Source organism: Stegostoma tigrinum, chromosome 21, assembly GCF_030684315.1.
Source record: "Stegostoma tigrinum isolate sSteTig4 chromosome 21, sSteTig4.hap1, whole genome shotgun sequence".
NCBI classification, from domain to species: domain Eukaryota; kingdom Metazoa; phylum Chordata; class Chondrichthyes; order Orectolobiformes; family Stegostomatidae; genus Stegostoma; species Stegostoma tigrinum.
Genome location: NC_081374.1, coordinates 32978530 through 32995563, shown reverse-complemented (window position 1 = coordinate 32995563; position 17034 = coordinate 32978530). Strand labels below are relative to the sequence as shown.

Sequence of the window (17034 nt, the reverse complement as noted above, 5' to 3'; positions counted from 1 at the left end):
AAATAGTAAGCAGCAACTGAGGTTAGTAATTCAACTTTTGATTCCCCTAAATCTTTTTTCTACCTAGTAGAAACACGTCCCATAGTATCAGAGATAATGGGAACTGCAGATGCTGGAGAATTCCAAGATAATCAAATGTGAGGCTGGATGAACACAGCAGGCCAAGCAGCATCTCAGGAGCACAAAAGCTGACGTTTCGGGCCTAGACCCTTCATCAGAGAGGGGGATGGGGAGAGGGAGCTGGAATAAATAGGGAGAGAGGGGGAGGCGGACCGAAGATGGAGAGTAAAGAAGATAGGTGGAGAGAGTATAGGTGGGGAGGTAGGGAGGGGATAGGTCAGTCCGGGGAAGACGGACAGTTCAAGGAGGTGGGATGAGGTTAGGAGGTAGCTGGGGGTGCAGCTTGGTGTGGGAGGAAGGGATGGGTGAGAGGAAGAACCGGTTAGGGAGGCAGAGACAGGTTGGACTGGTTTTGGGATGCAGTGGGTGGGGGGGAAAAGCTGGGCTGGTTGTGTGGTGCAGTGGGGGGAGGGGACGAACTAGGCTGGTTGAGGGATGCAGTAGGGGAAGGGGAGATTTTGAAACTGGTGAAGTCCACATTGATACCATTAGGCTGCAGGGTTCCCAGGCGGAATAGGAGTTGCTGTTCCTGCAAACTTCGGGTGGCATCATTGTGGCAGTGCAGGAGGCCCATGATGGACATGTCATCTAGAGAATGGGAGGGGGAGTGGAAATGGTTTGCGACTGGGAGGTGCAGTTGTTTGTTGTGAACTAACCAAGCGGAGGCTTGGGGACCGCTTTGCAGAAAACCAAGCGGAGGCTTGGGGACCGCTTTGCAGAACACCTCCGCTCAGTTCGCAACAAACAACTGCACCTCCCAATCGCAAACCATTTCCACTCCCCCTCCCATTCTCTAGATGACATGTCCATTATGGGCCTCCTGCACTGCCACAATGATGCCACCCGAAGGTTGCAGGAACAGCAACTCATATTCCGCCTGGGAACCCTGCAGCCATATGGTATCAATGTGGACTTCACCAGTTTCAAAATCTCCCCTTCCCCTACTGCATCCCTCAACCAGCCTAGTTCGTCCCCTCCCCACACTGCACCACACAACCAGCCCAGCTCTTCCCCCCCACCCACTGCATCCCAAAACCAGTCCAACCTGTCTCTGCCTCCCTAACCGGTTCTTCCTCTCACCCATCCCTTCCTCCCACACCAAGCCGCACCCCCAGCTACCTACTAACCTCATCCCACCTCCTTGACCTGTCCGTCTTCCCTGGACTGACCTATCCCCTTCCTACCTCCCCACCTATACTCTCTCCACCTATCTTCTTTACTCTCCATCTTCGGTCCGCCTCCCCCTCTCTCCCTATTTATTCCAGCTCCCTCTCCCCATCCCCCTCTCTGATGAAGGGTCTAGGCCCGAAACGTCAGCTTTTGTGCTCCTGAGATGCTGCTTGGCCTGCTGTGTTCATCCAGCCTCACATTTGATTATCTCAGAAACACGTCCCATGCCTGGATAAATGCAGCACCAACAATGCTCAAAAGGATGCTACCTCCATGATTAGCATTCCAATCACCACCATTAGCATTCACTTCCTTCATCACTGAAATATTAGAGACTACCGTATATACTATTAACAAAATGCACTGCAACAACACATCAGGGCTTTTTCAACAGCATCTTCCAAACTCACAACCTCTGCCATCTAGGAGATTAACGGCTGCAGATATTTAGGAACACCACTGAGAGAAATGGAGTGCTACAGGACAGTGGTTAAACTACAGTTAACACTAGTATATGAACTGAGGCACAACAGTTAACACTTGGTCAGGAATGGAGTCACAGATGTGATAGCAAGAAGGAGAAGTGATGCGGCGGCAGTGCACAGTATGGGGGATCAGCTTGAGTGAGCAGAAGATAACAGTAAGGAGCGATTAAGAACCAGCTAAAACTGGATCCGGGAAACACTTGGGGCTAAGTAGGTGGAAAGGTGAGGAGTATGTGGCCACAGGCAGCTATGGCACATGCATAGTAGAGAATAGTAAAAGCCAGAGCTGAACTACAGATGGGGACGCCCACTTAGGGAGGCCCGAGGGAATACAAACATTGGTGCCTGAATACATAATGAATGGGATGTATAAAAGAAGACTGCAAACTCTGTATCAGGGTCTCTCCGGTTCTCCGGGGGCACCCGACTCTGCAGACTCTCAATAAGAGAACTTGTTTCCACGACTTTGTCTCCAGTAGTTCTGTGATTGTGAGCACGGGTGTTTTGATAAATCTCACAAATTTGGGGGCTCGTCCAGGATCGCCACTCTGAGATGTCCAACGGCAGGTCTAGGAAGGGGGGAGGTGCACCCCGCTGAGTTCAGTGGTCCCTGAAGTCCTGGCCCGACGTTGGGCGGTCTGAGCGAGTGATATTCGGACAGGAGACTCTGGAAACAAGTGGTGGTAGGACATCGGTAGCACGCTGCGATCGAGCAATTCTTGTGCACAAGACCCGGGTAAGAAAGAAAGACTATTAAGTACTACTCGGGCGATCGGGGGAACGTCTGCCAAAAAGCGGTCGGCAGGGTCTGGGTAACAAGACCCAGGGGAAACAGGCGCAGGAAGGACAAGGTGCATCTGGGGCAGCTCACCCGATAGTCCGTGGGAAGTCGGCAAAGACTTCAGGGTACCGGTACCAGGGAAGAAGTAGTCATGGGAAACACGTGCACGAAACCCCGAGGAGGGAAGGAAGAGAAGGACTTTAAGGGACAGTGCCCCGTGATCCCGCCTGATAGTCCGATAGGGCGGCAGCTAAGGAGCTGGGACACGGGGCGGACGAAGGGAAAAAGTAAGGAAGTTATGATAGAATACTGTCGTTATTTTGAATGTCCGAAAACCCCGATCCGTGGACCCTCAGTATGGTGGCCACGCTTGGGGTCCGACGAGAATTGGGTTTGTCAGAACTTGAATGTCTTTGTGAGTCAAAGGAGTCCTCCTAATCCGGAGTAGCAGGACTATGCAAGGTGTTGGATACCGACAGCAAAGTTATTTAAAATGGATGAAAACAAAGAGGAGAACTCGAGCGCTCCCACATGGAATCGGCTTGATCACCTGCCTCCACCCTACCAGGCAGCCCATCACGGTCCGGGGGCCGCGGGTGTGGAAACGGCGGGGGACGTAGACCCGAATGTACCTAGCAATGAGAGGGAATACGACCTAAGGGAGGAAGGGGATGATCAGTCAAAAGGGAATGTCTCGGAAGACCTTCTTGATGAGATGTTTCAGAAAGAAGGCAGGGGACAGAAGAGGATAAGGAGAACTGAAGTGGAACTGTTAATGGAAGGCACCCAGAACCCTATCACAATCGCAATGAATCCACTCCGAGAGGTCCCAGTGGGAAACGGCGACTTGGGATTCGTAAACGTTCCCCTCATTAGCATGGGAGTCAGGAATTTTAAGAAGGAGATGAAAAATCTTTTAGAGGACCCCTTAGGGTTGGCTGGACAATTTGATCAGTTTCTGGGGCCTAATATTTACACCTGGGACGAGATGCAAGCTATAATGGGGACCCTGTTCACCTCGGAGGAAAGACAGATGATCCGGCAAGCTGGAATGAGGATATGGGAAAGGGACCACCCGCCCCAGCAGGGGCACCTTGGGGTATTACCTGAGGCGAAGTTCTCCGTGGTGCGACCCAATTGGGAGAAGCAACAGGAAGGGGGGAGGCGAAATATGCAGGATCTTCGGGAGCTCATAGTAAAAGGGATAAAAGACACGGTACCAAAGGGTCAGAATTTCGAGCGAGCCTTCGAGAGTAGACAGATGAAAGAGGAAGCTCCGGCTGTCTTCTTACAGAGACTACGGGAAAATATACAACAATACTCGGGCGTTGACCCAAACTCTGAGCCGGGACAACAACTGCTGCAGGCGAATTTCGTTACCAAATCCTGACCGGATATTAAACGGAAGTTGGAAAAATTGGAAGACTGGAACGAAAGGTCGCTTGATCAATTACTCAAGGAGGCCCAGAAGGTTTGTGTGAGGCGGGAGGACGAGAAGCAAAAGGGGAAGGCTAAGATGATGATGCAGGCGGTAGAGCATGCCGTCAGGAAGAAATGGGAAAGAGACAGAGGGCGGGAGGCCCTGAGACAAGAAGAGTGGGGCAAGATGGAGGGCGAACGGAGGGAAGGTGGGAGAGGACGGAGTGATAGAAGAGAGAGAGAGAGAGAGAGAGCGCAAGGCTGGAGGACAGGACCCTCTAGGTGTTACTATTGTAATGAAAAGGGACACTTTAAAAGAGAATGCCCCAAACTGCGGAAAGAGACCCATTCTTACGCGTTGATGGAGGACGACGATTAGGGGGGGTCGGGGGTCCCCGCCCACTGCAGGATCCGTGGGCGGTAGAGGGGAACCCCTGGTAAATTTAAAGATAGGACCCCAAGGAGAGGAGATGGTATTTATGGTGGCCTCTGGAGCTGAAAGGTCGAGCATGGTCCATATTCCACGCGGAACATCGTTGGGAGAAAATAAAGTGAAAGTATGTGGAGTAGGCGGGAAAATAATTGAAACAGTCGTAATTGAGAACGTGAAAGTGACATACCAAGACTGGGCAGTTACTGAGGACCTGATCCTTATCCCACAGGCAGGGGTAAACCTTATGGGGAGAGATTTACAAGTACACCTGGGGGTAGGGACTGCTCCTGTTGGAGGACATATTGTGGCTCAGTTATGCACCCTGAGGGAGGAAGACAAACGAGAGATCGGGGACCAGGTCTGGTCTGGAGAGGGCAACAGAGGGGGTTTACAGATACCTCCCCTCCGAATAACCCTGAAGGAAGGCTATGGCCCAGTACCAGGTGAGACAGTATCCCATCTCTCTCGAAGGGCGAAAGGGGCTCCAGCCGGTTATCGAGGGTCTTCTGCGGGATGGAATGCTGGAAGGATGTATGTCCCCCTTCAACACCCCAGTGTTACCTGTGCAGAAGCCGGACGGGACGTTCCGTCTTGTTCAGGACCTGCGGGAACTAAATAAGATAGTTCAGACCCAACATCAAGTAGTCCCGAATCCCTATACTGTTCTGAACCGGATACCCCCAGAGCATGCGTGGTTCAGTGTGGTCGACTTAAAAGATGCCTTTTGGAGCTGCCCCCTGGCTGAAGAAAGCCAGGATCTGTTCACCTTTGAGTGGGAGGATCCCCGCACTGGAAGGAAGCAGCAATATCGGTGGGCTGTTCTTCCTCAAGGATTTATGGAATCACCTAACCTGTTTGGGCAGGTACTGGAACAAGTACTGGAAGCATACTCTGGGGCCCCGGGAACCCAACTGATACAGTATGTAGACGATCTCTTACTCTCCGGGGAAGAACAGGACAGCGTCCAGGAATCCACTATACAGCTACTAAAGTTCCTCGGGACAAAGGGTCTGCGGGTGTCCAAAAGTGAGCTCCAATTTGTCGCCCAAGAAGTGAAATACCTGGGACACCTGATTAGCCACGGGAAGAAGAGAATAAGCCCAGAGAGGATCGCAGGAATTGTCGGCTTACCCCTGCCTAGCAACCGGAGGGAAATAAGGAAGTTCCTGGGACTTGTTGGATATTGTCGGCTCTGGATAAATGAATATGCCCGGCGGGTCAAGTTCCTCTATGACATACTAGCTAGCGAAGAGACGGAGTTAGCCTGGAGTACTGAGGAACAGCAAAAATTCGGCCACTTAAAGGACAGCTTGGTGAGCGCTCCAGTACTGGCTCTGCCCTCAGTTAACAAGCCTTTTTACTTATTTGTGAATGTTGATGATGGAGTGGCCTTGGGGGTGTTGACTCAAACATGAGGGGGGCAGAAACACCCAGTGGCCTTCCTCTCGAAAGTACTAGATCTGGTGTCCCGAGGCTGGCACGTATGTGTCCAGGCGATAGCAGCCACGGCTATCTTGGTTGAGGAAAGTCAGAAGCTCACCTTCGGTGGAAATCTAGTAGTATGTACTCCCCACACAGTCAGGACAATCCTGACCCAGAAATCCCATAGGTGCTGACAGATTCAAGAATATTAAGATACGAAACAATCTGGATGGAAAAGGACGACTTGACCATAGTCACGGATAAAAACGCGAACCCCTCACAATTTTTATACCCGCCGGCGGCAGATGAAGAGTCGGAAGACTGGGAACATAACTGTTGCGACATCATTGACTTACAAACTAAGAGCTGAAATGATCTGGATGAGGAACCCCTCACAGGAGGGTGCAGATGGTTCATAGACGGATCATTGTACTGCATGGAAGGAAAAAGAGGTACAGCGGATACGCGATAATCGACAGGACTGCGGGAACCGCAGTAGAATCGGGGCGCCTACCCGGGAACTGGTCGGCACAGTCCTGTGAATTGTACGCCCTGATGAGAGCATTGGAGTTGTTGGACAACCGGGAAGGCACGATCTACACTGATTCAAAGTATGTGTTTGGAGTAGCGCATACATTTGGCAAAATTTGGAAAGAGCGGGGAATGATAACGACAAGGGGGAGGGAGCTGGCCCATGAACAATTGATTAAAAAGACCTTGGACGCGCTCAAGAAACCTGAAAGAATAGCGGTAGTACATGTTCCAGGGCGTCAAAAGGGAAATTCACTGGAGGCCAGAGGGAACCGAATGGCCGACGAGAACGGCCAAAAGGCTGCCCAATCCGTGACGGTGCGAATGATGTTCCTGATCCCGTTGGGGGAAGGGGTAAAGAAGGCACCGCGATTCTCAGACTCCGATAAGGAGCAGATGAAAAAGGAGCTGGGAGCCAGACAAACAGCGGACGGGAAGTGGTGGCTTCCGGCTGGTAGACAAATACTAAAACAGGAGGTAACCAGGCGACTGCTGCATGAATGGCACTCCCAGTCCCATTGGGGAACCCAGGCGTTATGTGACACCCTTTTACGAACTTACGCATGTTCCGGCATATATACCTTGGTGAAACAAGCGGTGTTGGGATGTATAGTCTGCCAGAAAGTGAACAAAAAGGGGATGAGGGCACTGCCAAAAGGGGGACAGCCATTGGCAGTATGACCATTTCAACGAATACAGATGGACTTCACTGAACTCCCTAGAGCCCAGAGGTGGGGCTATATACTGGTGATAGTAGACCACTGTACCCAATGGGTAGAGGCCTTCCCTGTCGCTAGTGCGACCGCCCAGGTGGTGGCTAAGATTCTCTTAGAACAGATAATCCCTAGGTACAGAATAGTAGAATCCATTGATTCAGATAGGGGAACACACTTTGCAGCAAAGGTGCATAAATTGATTTGTGGTACATTGGGGATTACCTGGAAGTTGCACACCTCCTGGCACCCACAAAGTTCGGGAATGGTAGAGCGAATGAACACCACCTTAAAGGCACAAATAAGGAAGCTGGTAGAGGAAACAAAACTCCCCTGGACTAAGTGTTTACCGCTAGCTCTGCTCAGAATACGCACTGCTCCCTGGAAGAATATAGGGGTGTCGCCGTATGAAATGTTGTTTGGACTCCCCTATCTAGGAGGGGAGGAAGGGGTCCCCACCTTTGAAAGTAATGATGCATTTCTAAGGAACTATTTACTGGCAATCTCTCATTCACTTACAGAGCTTAAAACCAAAGGCTTGCTGGCACAGAGCCCCCCTCTGGATTTCCCCATCCACCCGATAAAGGCAGGAGATTGGGTCCTTGTCAAGTCGTGGAAAGAGGAGAAGTTACGGCCGCAGTGGTCTGGCCCATATCTAGTGTTGCTGACAACGGAAACAGCGATTCGAACAAAAGAAAAAGGGTGGACGCACGCGGCGCGGGTAAAGGGGCCAGTGGACCCATCAACCGAGGGAGAGTGGGAAGTCCGAGTGGGGGACAATCTGTTGATATTACGGATTAAGTGAAAAGGACGATGAAGGACAGTACCCAGTTCAAAATTATACGTCACACAGTCTGTTTACTATACTGTACGTTGCGGTTTGTGGAAGGTTTAATTATTTTACTACACTCTTGTGCGAACTATGCTAGACAGAAGGGACAGACCAATTGTTGGGTACGTGCGGCCATCCCACATCATGGGGAGTCCAGAATCCCTCTTACCATTCTGCCTATGACTAGGGAGGAAGTAGGCGAGGTGCTGCAGTTCAACACCTCTGTAAGCGATACGTGGGAGTCGGGCGGGGGGTACATGGAATTCTAGTTACGGGAATTGGTGGCCACATTGGGGTAGGTGGAAAGGGAGCAAGGGGAATTACAGTTTCAAGGGATGGTTTCCCCGACCGGCCCCACGGACCCAAGGGGCAATTGACGGTTTCAGAGTTACGCCACCTCGGGGACAGGTTAACTCAACGTGTTTCTGTAACTGGAATGTGAGCACCCCGTTCCAATTGGGGAACTCGTCCTGTAAAGTGCACCAAGTGGCCCACGAATATAGCCTGCCCATACCATTAAACGGGACATATTGGGTATGTGACACCAGAGCATATCCATTCCTGCCAGGGAACGACGTGAACATCAGGGAGACCAGGGATCTGGCACAGAGCGGGACTTTGCCACCTGAACAGAAGGGGTGGCGTGGTTGTTGTTCCCTAGCCTACCTAGTCCCTCATGTACACATCCCGAAACAAGTGAGTTGTGAGAGCATGGAATGCGTTGCCAGCAGCAGTTGTGGAAGCAAGGTCATTGGGGTCATTTAAGAGACTGCTGGACATGCATATGGTCACAGAAATTTGAGGGTGCATCCATGAGGATCAATGGTCGGCACAACATTGTGGGCTGAAGGGCCTGTTCTGTGCTGTACTGTTCTATGTTCTATGTTCTATGTTCTATGTCTAAGTCCCATGGACTAGAAAGGAACGGGGAAAGAAGAGGCGCAAACCCCGAAAGGTGACGGAGACTGACCGCTTGTTCTGGACCTTCTTTCCTCCTTATGGGATGGCTCAGGCAGGGGTAGAAATTCAACAGTTAGCTGCTTCCTTGGAGGAATTGGCCAATGGCACACCATAGCTCTAAGCGAGACGCAGACCCAGGTGCGGGCCCTCACTACTGAAATGATTGCCCTCAGATTAGTGGCCCTCCAAAACCGAATGGCCTTGGATTTTATACTCGCTGAGAAAGGGGGGACCTGCGCTCTGATAGGGAATGAACGTTGTAGCTATGTCCCCGACGTGTCATAAAACATTACTAACCTCTCCCAACATATTCGGGGTCAAATTGGTAAAATATGAGAAGCGGGGAATAGGTATCACAAGGAGGCAGGGTGGGAATGGGGCAGTTGGGGTTTGACTGGATGGGCTAATTGGTTGGTGAACCTAGCGACTTATGGCCTAATCATAGTGGTAGGACTAATAATATGCCTGAACATCCTGAAGTGTCTATTGGCCCGTATGATGCCGGCCTCCCTGACCAACACGAGAACAGCACTATTTATGATGAAAACCCCAGACAGCGAGCATAATGATGATACCCAACGGAGAGCGATTAATTACATGTTGGCCAACTTAGAAAACAACTGAAGGAACCCGGGGGGGGGGGGGGGGGGGACTGAGGTGTAGTTTAACCAATAATGCGTGGCAAAAAGAAGGGTGGAATTGAGAGAAATGGAGTGCTACAGGACAGTGGTTAAACTACAGTTAACACTAGTACATGAACTTAGGCACAACAGTTAACACTTGGTCAGGAATGTAGTCACAGATGTGATAGCAAGGAGGAGAAGTGATGCGGCGGCAGTGCACAGTATGGGGGATCAGCTTGAGTGAGCAGAAGATAACAGTAAGGAGCGATTAAGAACCAGCTAAAACTGGATCCGGGAAACACTTGGGGCTAAGTAGGTGGAAAGGTGAGGAGTGTGTGTGGCCACAGGCAGCTATGGCACATGCGTAGTAGAGAATAGTAAAAGCCAGAGCTGAACTACAGATGGGGGCACCCACTTAGGGAGGCCCGAGGGAATACAAACATTGGCGCCTGAATACATAATGAATGGGATGTATAAAAGAAGACTGCAAACTCTGTATCAGGGTCTCTCCGGTTCTCCGGGGGCACCCGACTCTGCAGACTCGCAATAAAAGAACTTGTTTCCACGACTTTGTCTCCAGTAGTTCTGTGATTGTGAGCACGGGTGTTTTGATAAATCTCACACCACCACTTGCAATATCCCCTCCAATCCACACATCATTCTGATTTGGAAATATTTCTCTTCCGTTAACATCATTGAGTCAAAATCCTGGAACTCCTGACTTACAGCATGGTGGGTAGACCTACATTATCTGGATTGCAATACAAAAGGTGACAGCTCACCATCATTTTGTTAAGGGTTGTTGGGGATTGACAACAAATACTGCCCTTTCCAGCAACACTGGTATCTGATGAGTAAACAGTAGAAACTGATGAAGTCTTTCACATCTATCTCAATAGTTAAATTGGGACTTAGTTTAACATTTCTGTCATCTTAAATAAGATAGCGTCACCAATGGAACCATTGCTCATCAGTATTTCTGTCAAGGTTATGATTAGACCACACCTTTCAGACTGAATGATGAGCGTACCATATCTGTGTCTAGCTGAAACACCAAGATAAATGGACTATTCCTTGAGCAAGGTGGGATATTCTGGAAATAAGGGGGTGAGGAGTTGATAACCATGCTGTCATGCTATGCTTCTTTGCATATGCTTCAACTGTCCTCTATTAGGTCTGAACGCAACTATTGCTAACATGTGCTGATGTGGGTTTGGGTTTGTGCTGTACTTCAAAAATTTTGCATTTGTTTATTCACAAGGATGTCAATACTATTGTACATTGCACAAAAATTCATAATTTGAAATGCTTTTGAATCAAAAGATTAAGTGACAATCAACAGAAGGTTTCAGTCTGGATAATGTGCAAAGTATAGAGTTGTGATTCAGCAAGTGATATTTCAGACTTTACGTTAAAATATATCCTAATCCATGCCTTGTAAAGTACATTGTAAAGTCACAGATTTTCTAGAAGAAAAGATTAACGAAGCGAACAAGATGCATTTAGTTACATCTACCTAACAATGAATGATTATAGCAAGCTAACCCCAAGACGACTTCAAATGAGAAGCACCTTATTTTAAAAACCAGATATGGAATTAAGGTGCCTATCTACTGGATTGTCATCATCAAACTGTTTGAAGTTATTAATGCAAACATTTAAACATGCTCTCATCAAGATGTTCAAAATATTATGCCAAAATTTTCAGTAATGAAAATCTGTTTTTTTTTTAAAACCATTCTTGGCGCTTACCAGCAACTTTCAAAGATCCTGCTCCTGAACTGGTTATTGGAGAAGTTACTCCAACTGGTGCCGCACCCCTTTTCAGTGAACTGGTTTGTCCCGTGGATTGCTGTTTCTTCAGTTCTCCCTTTGTTGTTTCTTCTGCTGACTCAGTGCGGATACGTCTCCACTTTGTGTTTTGATCCATCTTAAGATTGCTGGCATCATAGCCACCCTCAGACTTCTTCTGACCTTTACTTTCAGAGCTGCTGTACCAGGTCAGACCACTCTCAACCATGGAACGCTTTTCTGCATCAGTTCGGAGCTGCAAAGCAATTTATACTGAACAGTGAACCAAGTGTTCGGCGCAAAAGTGAAAATCCAAACATTCAAAGCTACAAAGTCAAGATTCTAACAAGTGGTATAACTAAATTTTGTTAACAATTGTATGTACCAACTATTAACAAATTGAGGCGTATTTCTTGTCTCAGAGGGCAATGAACCTGTAGAAATCTTGCTGCATAGAGCTGTTGACGCTGCATCATTAAGCGTATTGAAACGGAGGTAGGCAGATTTTTAATCAGTGAGTTTTGGGTTATCAGAAAGGGTAAAGGCAGGAAAGAGGACTTGAGGATTATCAGGTCAGCCATGATCTCAACAAATGGAAGAGCAGACTTGATGGGCTGAATGGCATACATGCGCTCCCATATTTTATGGTGTTAAACACAACATCTGATTTATATATGATTCAATCCAGACATCTGATTCAGGATTTATGAAACTCTCATGTGGTATAGAGTCAGGTGAAAGGTTATGAAAATAGACATAACTGCCTGGTAAAACTGACTTATTGTCATTTCTTCAGCTGCAACAGCTAAGTGAATTATACCCCTGATCAGTTTGTTGAGAGTCCAATTTCCAATGTAAGTCTTAGAACATTTACAACATATTTGGAAGCTTTTGGTTCATCATATCTGTGCTGATTCTCTAGGAGAGTCCCACTGTCCCAGAACCTGACAGTAATTGGCAGAAAAGATTTGCAAGGACCATGTCTTTTCGAAAAAAAAATACCTGTGGACAGAAATGAAAAAGCAGTGTTTTAAACCCGTCTTTGAAAACATGGCTGATTGTTTTGAAAGCAAATAATCAGACTTTCATGGCAAGCATTTTCTAAGCAACGGTTTGAACAAGCAGTCACTGAAGTTTGAGTTGCAGACAAATTTGGATTGAGGGGGTGTATGGTGTATGCTTTGGCTGGTAAAAAGAAGTTCATTGGTCTGTGAACTTGTGACTAGTTATAAATGACAAGGTTACAGAGAAACACAGGCAGAGACAGAAAGACATGTGGCCAGTTTGCCCCAATTTCAGAGTGGCCTGTGTTCTCTGCAGCCCAAAAACCCACTGTCAACCTGAAGAAAACTAGTTTATGTTTCCTGCAACTCTGCTATAAGCTTTGGCTTTTAACTGATAAGTCAGAGACTTATTTTTTTTTAAAAAAAGTGAGCCAGCTATCTTGTGTCATTTATTAACCGGCAGATGCATTTAGGGAAAGATGACTGAAGCAAAGTGCTGGCCAGCTGAAGAAACACAAGGTTCATCTCAACAACTGACTCTGGGAAAGGACTGATCAAATCCTTTCCAGTTTTCCCATATGCTCAACCATTTATTTCTCTTGTTTGATGGAGAGGAAGACAGAGAGAGACAGAGACAGAAAGAGGAGATAAAGGGGATGAGAGTTTTATCATGTAGTGTTATATGCTGATGGTTTAACTGTAGCTAATACTAATAATATAATAATTTGTGTTCAGTGTACAAACATGTTTCATGCTTTCTATTAACGTGGGTCTGAAAGTCTGGAAACTTTGCTAACTTGATAAAATGTCTAGCTTTTGTGATGATTCTGGGAATAGTAGAGTTTGATTTCAAGCTGGCTCCTTCATTTACCCTTTGAAAGCCATGGCTCAGTGTTTCTCCGCAGCATTCGCAACACTTCAGATCTGCACCATTCATTGTTTAAAAAGAATTCTGTCCACCTCAATTCTTTCGCCATTCATACAAACAAGGAACAACAGTAGGCCACTCAGCACTTTGCGTCTGCTCTGTCATTCAAAAAGATTTAATTTTAAGTTCAAATCTATGGTCCTGAATATCTCCGACAGTCTTTCATCCCCTTGGTAATTAAGGATCTATCGACATCTCCCTTAAAAATGTTTGAAATTTCAGTACCCAGTATGTTTTGAGGAAATGAATTCTAAAGACTCCCAAACCTTAGGAAAAAATATTATCATCTGTGTCTCGAATACTCATCTTAAAATGAGTGTATCGGGATTATTCTCCCTGAGGGCAATGGGAATGGATCTTCCAATGTACTCTCATAATATTGGAGACTGGATAGCATTGTCAATATCGTCCAACAAACAGACCAGAGCCCAAACACCCTGATCAAATTCCTCTCAATCTTCTTATTTCGAAGGTGAACAACCATAGCTTCTTAGAGAAAGGTTATCAATAGAACATTATTTATCTTTCCATAGCTGCTGCTTCTCTTGCTGAGTATTTCCAGCTTTGTCTGTTTCTACTGCAGATTTCCAGAGCATGCAGCATTTTGCATTTTGCATTTGCAATGAAGAACACTTAAATTTGTTCAATCAGCAGATAAATCCATGTGTAACTGGTTAGAGACCATTTAATGTTTTTAACACGCCACAGCATACACTTGCATCACTTCAGCCTGACTTAGGTTTGAATTAGGTCCCAGAAGATGAATGGGCAACCTGCAAGTCTATTTTGTTACTGTGCTTTAGATCTTTCATATACCATCAAGCTATCATTATTACTAAAACCAAATACAATTGATTGTAATAGTTAGCATACAAACAAAAGAACTATATAACATTAACAGCTGACTTCCTGTCATTTCATGCCTTGGTATCATATACTGACATTTCTACCTTCTGCTTATAATTGAGAGAAAGAAACCAATGTTTAGCTTAACATTCAGCATTTAATATTAAAAAGGCCACACCTAGATATCTTGGAAAATCAGGAAAAGGATAAAAGTAGACTACGATCACAAAAGTCACATTCTCTTTTTTGTTGCTGAGACTAACCACTTTCAAAGAAAGATGGGACGAGGCCGACTTGCCTGTTTATTTTTCCAAGGGAAACGAATTGACTAAAATGTATAATGCATTGAGGCAGCTCCTGTTATATTTTCCACAATTATGAGCGATTCTTGTATAATTAATGATGTTACACTCAAAATATTTTACTGGTAAACATGAAGGTTTGACATGTACAAAAAGCAAAACTGACAAGTTTCCAAAATTTACAAATATGGTTAACTTTATTCTGCCTCATTAAAATCAGATTGAACTTTACTAAAGACTCAGAAATGGGCTTGATGATATTTCAAGTCTTCATTGCCAAATATCAACTTTTCAAATGAATTATGTGGAAAGTTTGAGAATGTAAATTTCAAAATCTAACAGATTAACTTAACTTTTATAGAGATAACAAGGCATAGAGCTGAATGAACACAGCAGGCCAAGCAACAGCAGAGAAGCAGGAAAGCTGTTGTTTCGGGTCTAGACCCTCCTTCAGAAATGAGGGAGGTGAAGGGGATTCTTAAATAAATAGGGAGAGGGGGGAGGTGGATAGAAGATGGATAAAGGAGAAGATAGGTGGAGAGGAGACAGACAGATCAGAGGCAGGGTTGGAGCCAGATAAGCTGAGTGTAGGTGGGAAGTTAGGGAGGGGATAGGACGGTCCAGGGAGGACGGATAGGTCAAGGAAGCAGGATGAGGCTAGTAGGTAGGAGGTGGGGGAGGGCTTGAGGTGGGAGGAGGGAGTTGAGTTACACACCTCCTTCAACTGTTGAAGGAGGTGTGTAACTCAACTTTTATCATCCTTTCATTTCAGAAAGGAAGCGATGGTGCTGTACAAAATGCAGAATTTTGGGGAAAAAAGGATTGCTTTCTGCATTGTACACAGTTGAAAACGTCTTAAAGATGGAACATGCATAAGCGTCTGGCAGCTCCTCAACTTCTGCATCCAAATACAATTAATTTAGACAAAAACAATATGATTTAAAGCATTCAGGATTGCTGATGCACAAGCGAGTTTTGTAACTATCTACAAAACATCCAGTGTCCTCAAAAATTTAGGTTTCTCCATTAAACTATGTTCAAATAGATCTCCCCACAACAATCCCAACCATGACTTAACTTTTCACCCAAGATTTCTTCTGCTAGTATTTGCAAACGAGTCTCTCAACACTGTTTTATTAAATCTGTAAATGGAGGAAAGTTTTTTTTTCTTCAACCCCTGATCTTAAGAGTACATTTTTAAAAAGGAGATTAAGAACAAAATCCTCACAGGGACCTGCTCTGAATGTTCTGTTTATTAAAATGCAACTTCATAGCAGAAGCATCATCGTATGAAAAAACAAAAAGCTTTCTTGATTGCAGGTTCTTAAATATGCTGTGCCATTTGTGCAAAAATGTTGGATAAATTAGTTTAAAACATTAGGAGGTTATGAAAAAAAAAAACTTGCTTGAGTTCAGATTTTCGTACTGGCTTTATCTGATGTGGTAATGCTTATGTTATCACATGGAGTACACGATCTTAGACATGGCCGACAGTTATTGAAAGAGCCAACAGGCTATTATTATAGCTCACTAATACATAAAAATATTACATTCAAAAGCATTTCAGTGTCTAGGTTAAAATCAAGACATTTGGTTAGAAAGAAAAGTATACTTCCATCAGTGAGTCATGGTTCAAATGGCCTAAGTTAAGAAGGAGCCAGAGATCTTCACATCCCCAGGCCACGTGCTACATATCATAGTGATGATATCATGAACACACCACTTACAGATATACTAACATACTAAACAGGATACATGACAAAATAGGTTTAGCTTTTCCTTTAACCACATTTATTCAGATTAGTTTAAAACCATTTCTAGTCTGGCATTCAACTCAAATTCAGAGGATACTAGAGTGTACTTTATTTTGGAAAAAAATCCAAATTGAAAACTTGACATAGACTGTCCAGCATCTGCAGTTCGTACTAAGATAAGAAGGTGTAGAGCTGGATGAACACAGCAGGTCGGCTGACATTTCAGACCTAGACCCTTCTTCAGAAATGGTGGAGGGGAAGGAGGTTTCTGAAATGAATAGGGAGAAAGGGGGAGGTCAATCGAAGATGGATAGAGGAGAAGATAGGTGGGGAGGAGACAGACACGTCAAAGAGGCGGGGATGGAGCCAGTGAAGGTGAGTGTAGGTGGGGAGGAGATAGGTCAGTCCAGGGAGGATGGACAGGTCAAGGAGCTAGGATGAAGCTGGTAGGTAGGAGATGGGAGTGTCGCTTGAGGTGGGGGGAGGGGATAGGTTGGAGGAAGGACAGGTTAGGAAGATGGGGACAAGCTGGGCTGGTTTTGGGATGTGAGATTTTGAAGCTTGTGAAGTCCACCTTGATACCATTTGGTTGCAGGGTTCCCAAGCGGAATATAGTTGCTGTTCCTGCAACCTTTGGGTGGCATCATTGTGGCACTGCAGGAGGCCCAGGATAGGCATGTCGTCTGAGGAATGGGAGGGGAAGTTGAAATGGGTTGTGACTGGGAGGCGCAGTTGTTTAGTGTGAACTGAGCATAGGTGTTCTTCAAAACGGTCTCCTAGCCTCCATTTGGTTTCCCAGATGTAGAGGAGGCCATAACGGGAACAGTGGATACAGTATACCACGTTAGCAGATTTGCAGGTGGACATCTGCTTGTTGTGGGAAGTCTTCTTGGGGCCTGGGATGGGGGTGAGGGGGGAGG

General features: G+C 46.2%; 1 protein-coding gene across 4 annotated transcripts in view; it reads right to left on the bottom strand.

The window, feature by feature from the left end:
• Window positions 1-17034, bottom strand: part of LOC125463028 (neuron navigator 1-like) — a 618648-nt gene that overhangs the window by 160537 nt on the left and 441077 nt on the right. For all 4 annotated transcript variants that reach the window (XM_059653430.1, XM_048553660.2, XM_059653432.1 and 1 more), the window contains one exon: window positions 11242-11536. In XM_059653430.1, coding sequence (XP_059509413.1) covers window positions 11242-11536 — 295 coding nt within the window. The remainder of the gene's footprint in view (window positions 1-11241; window positions 11537-17034) is intronic.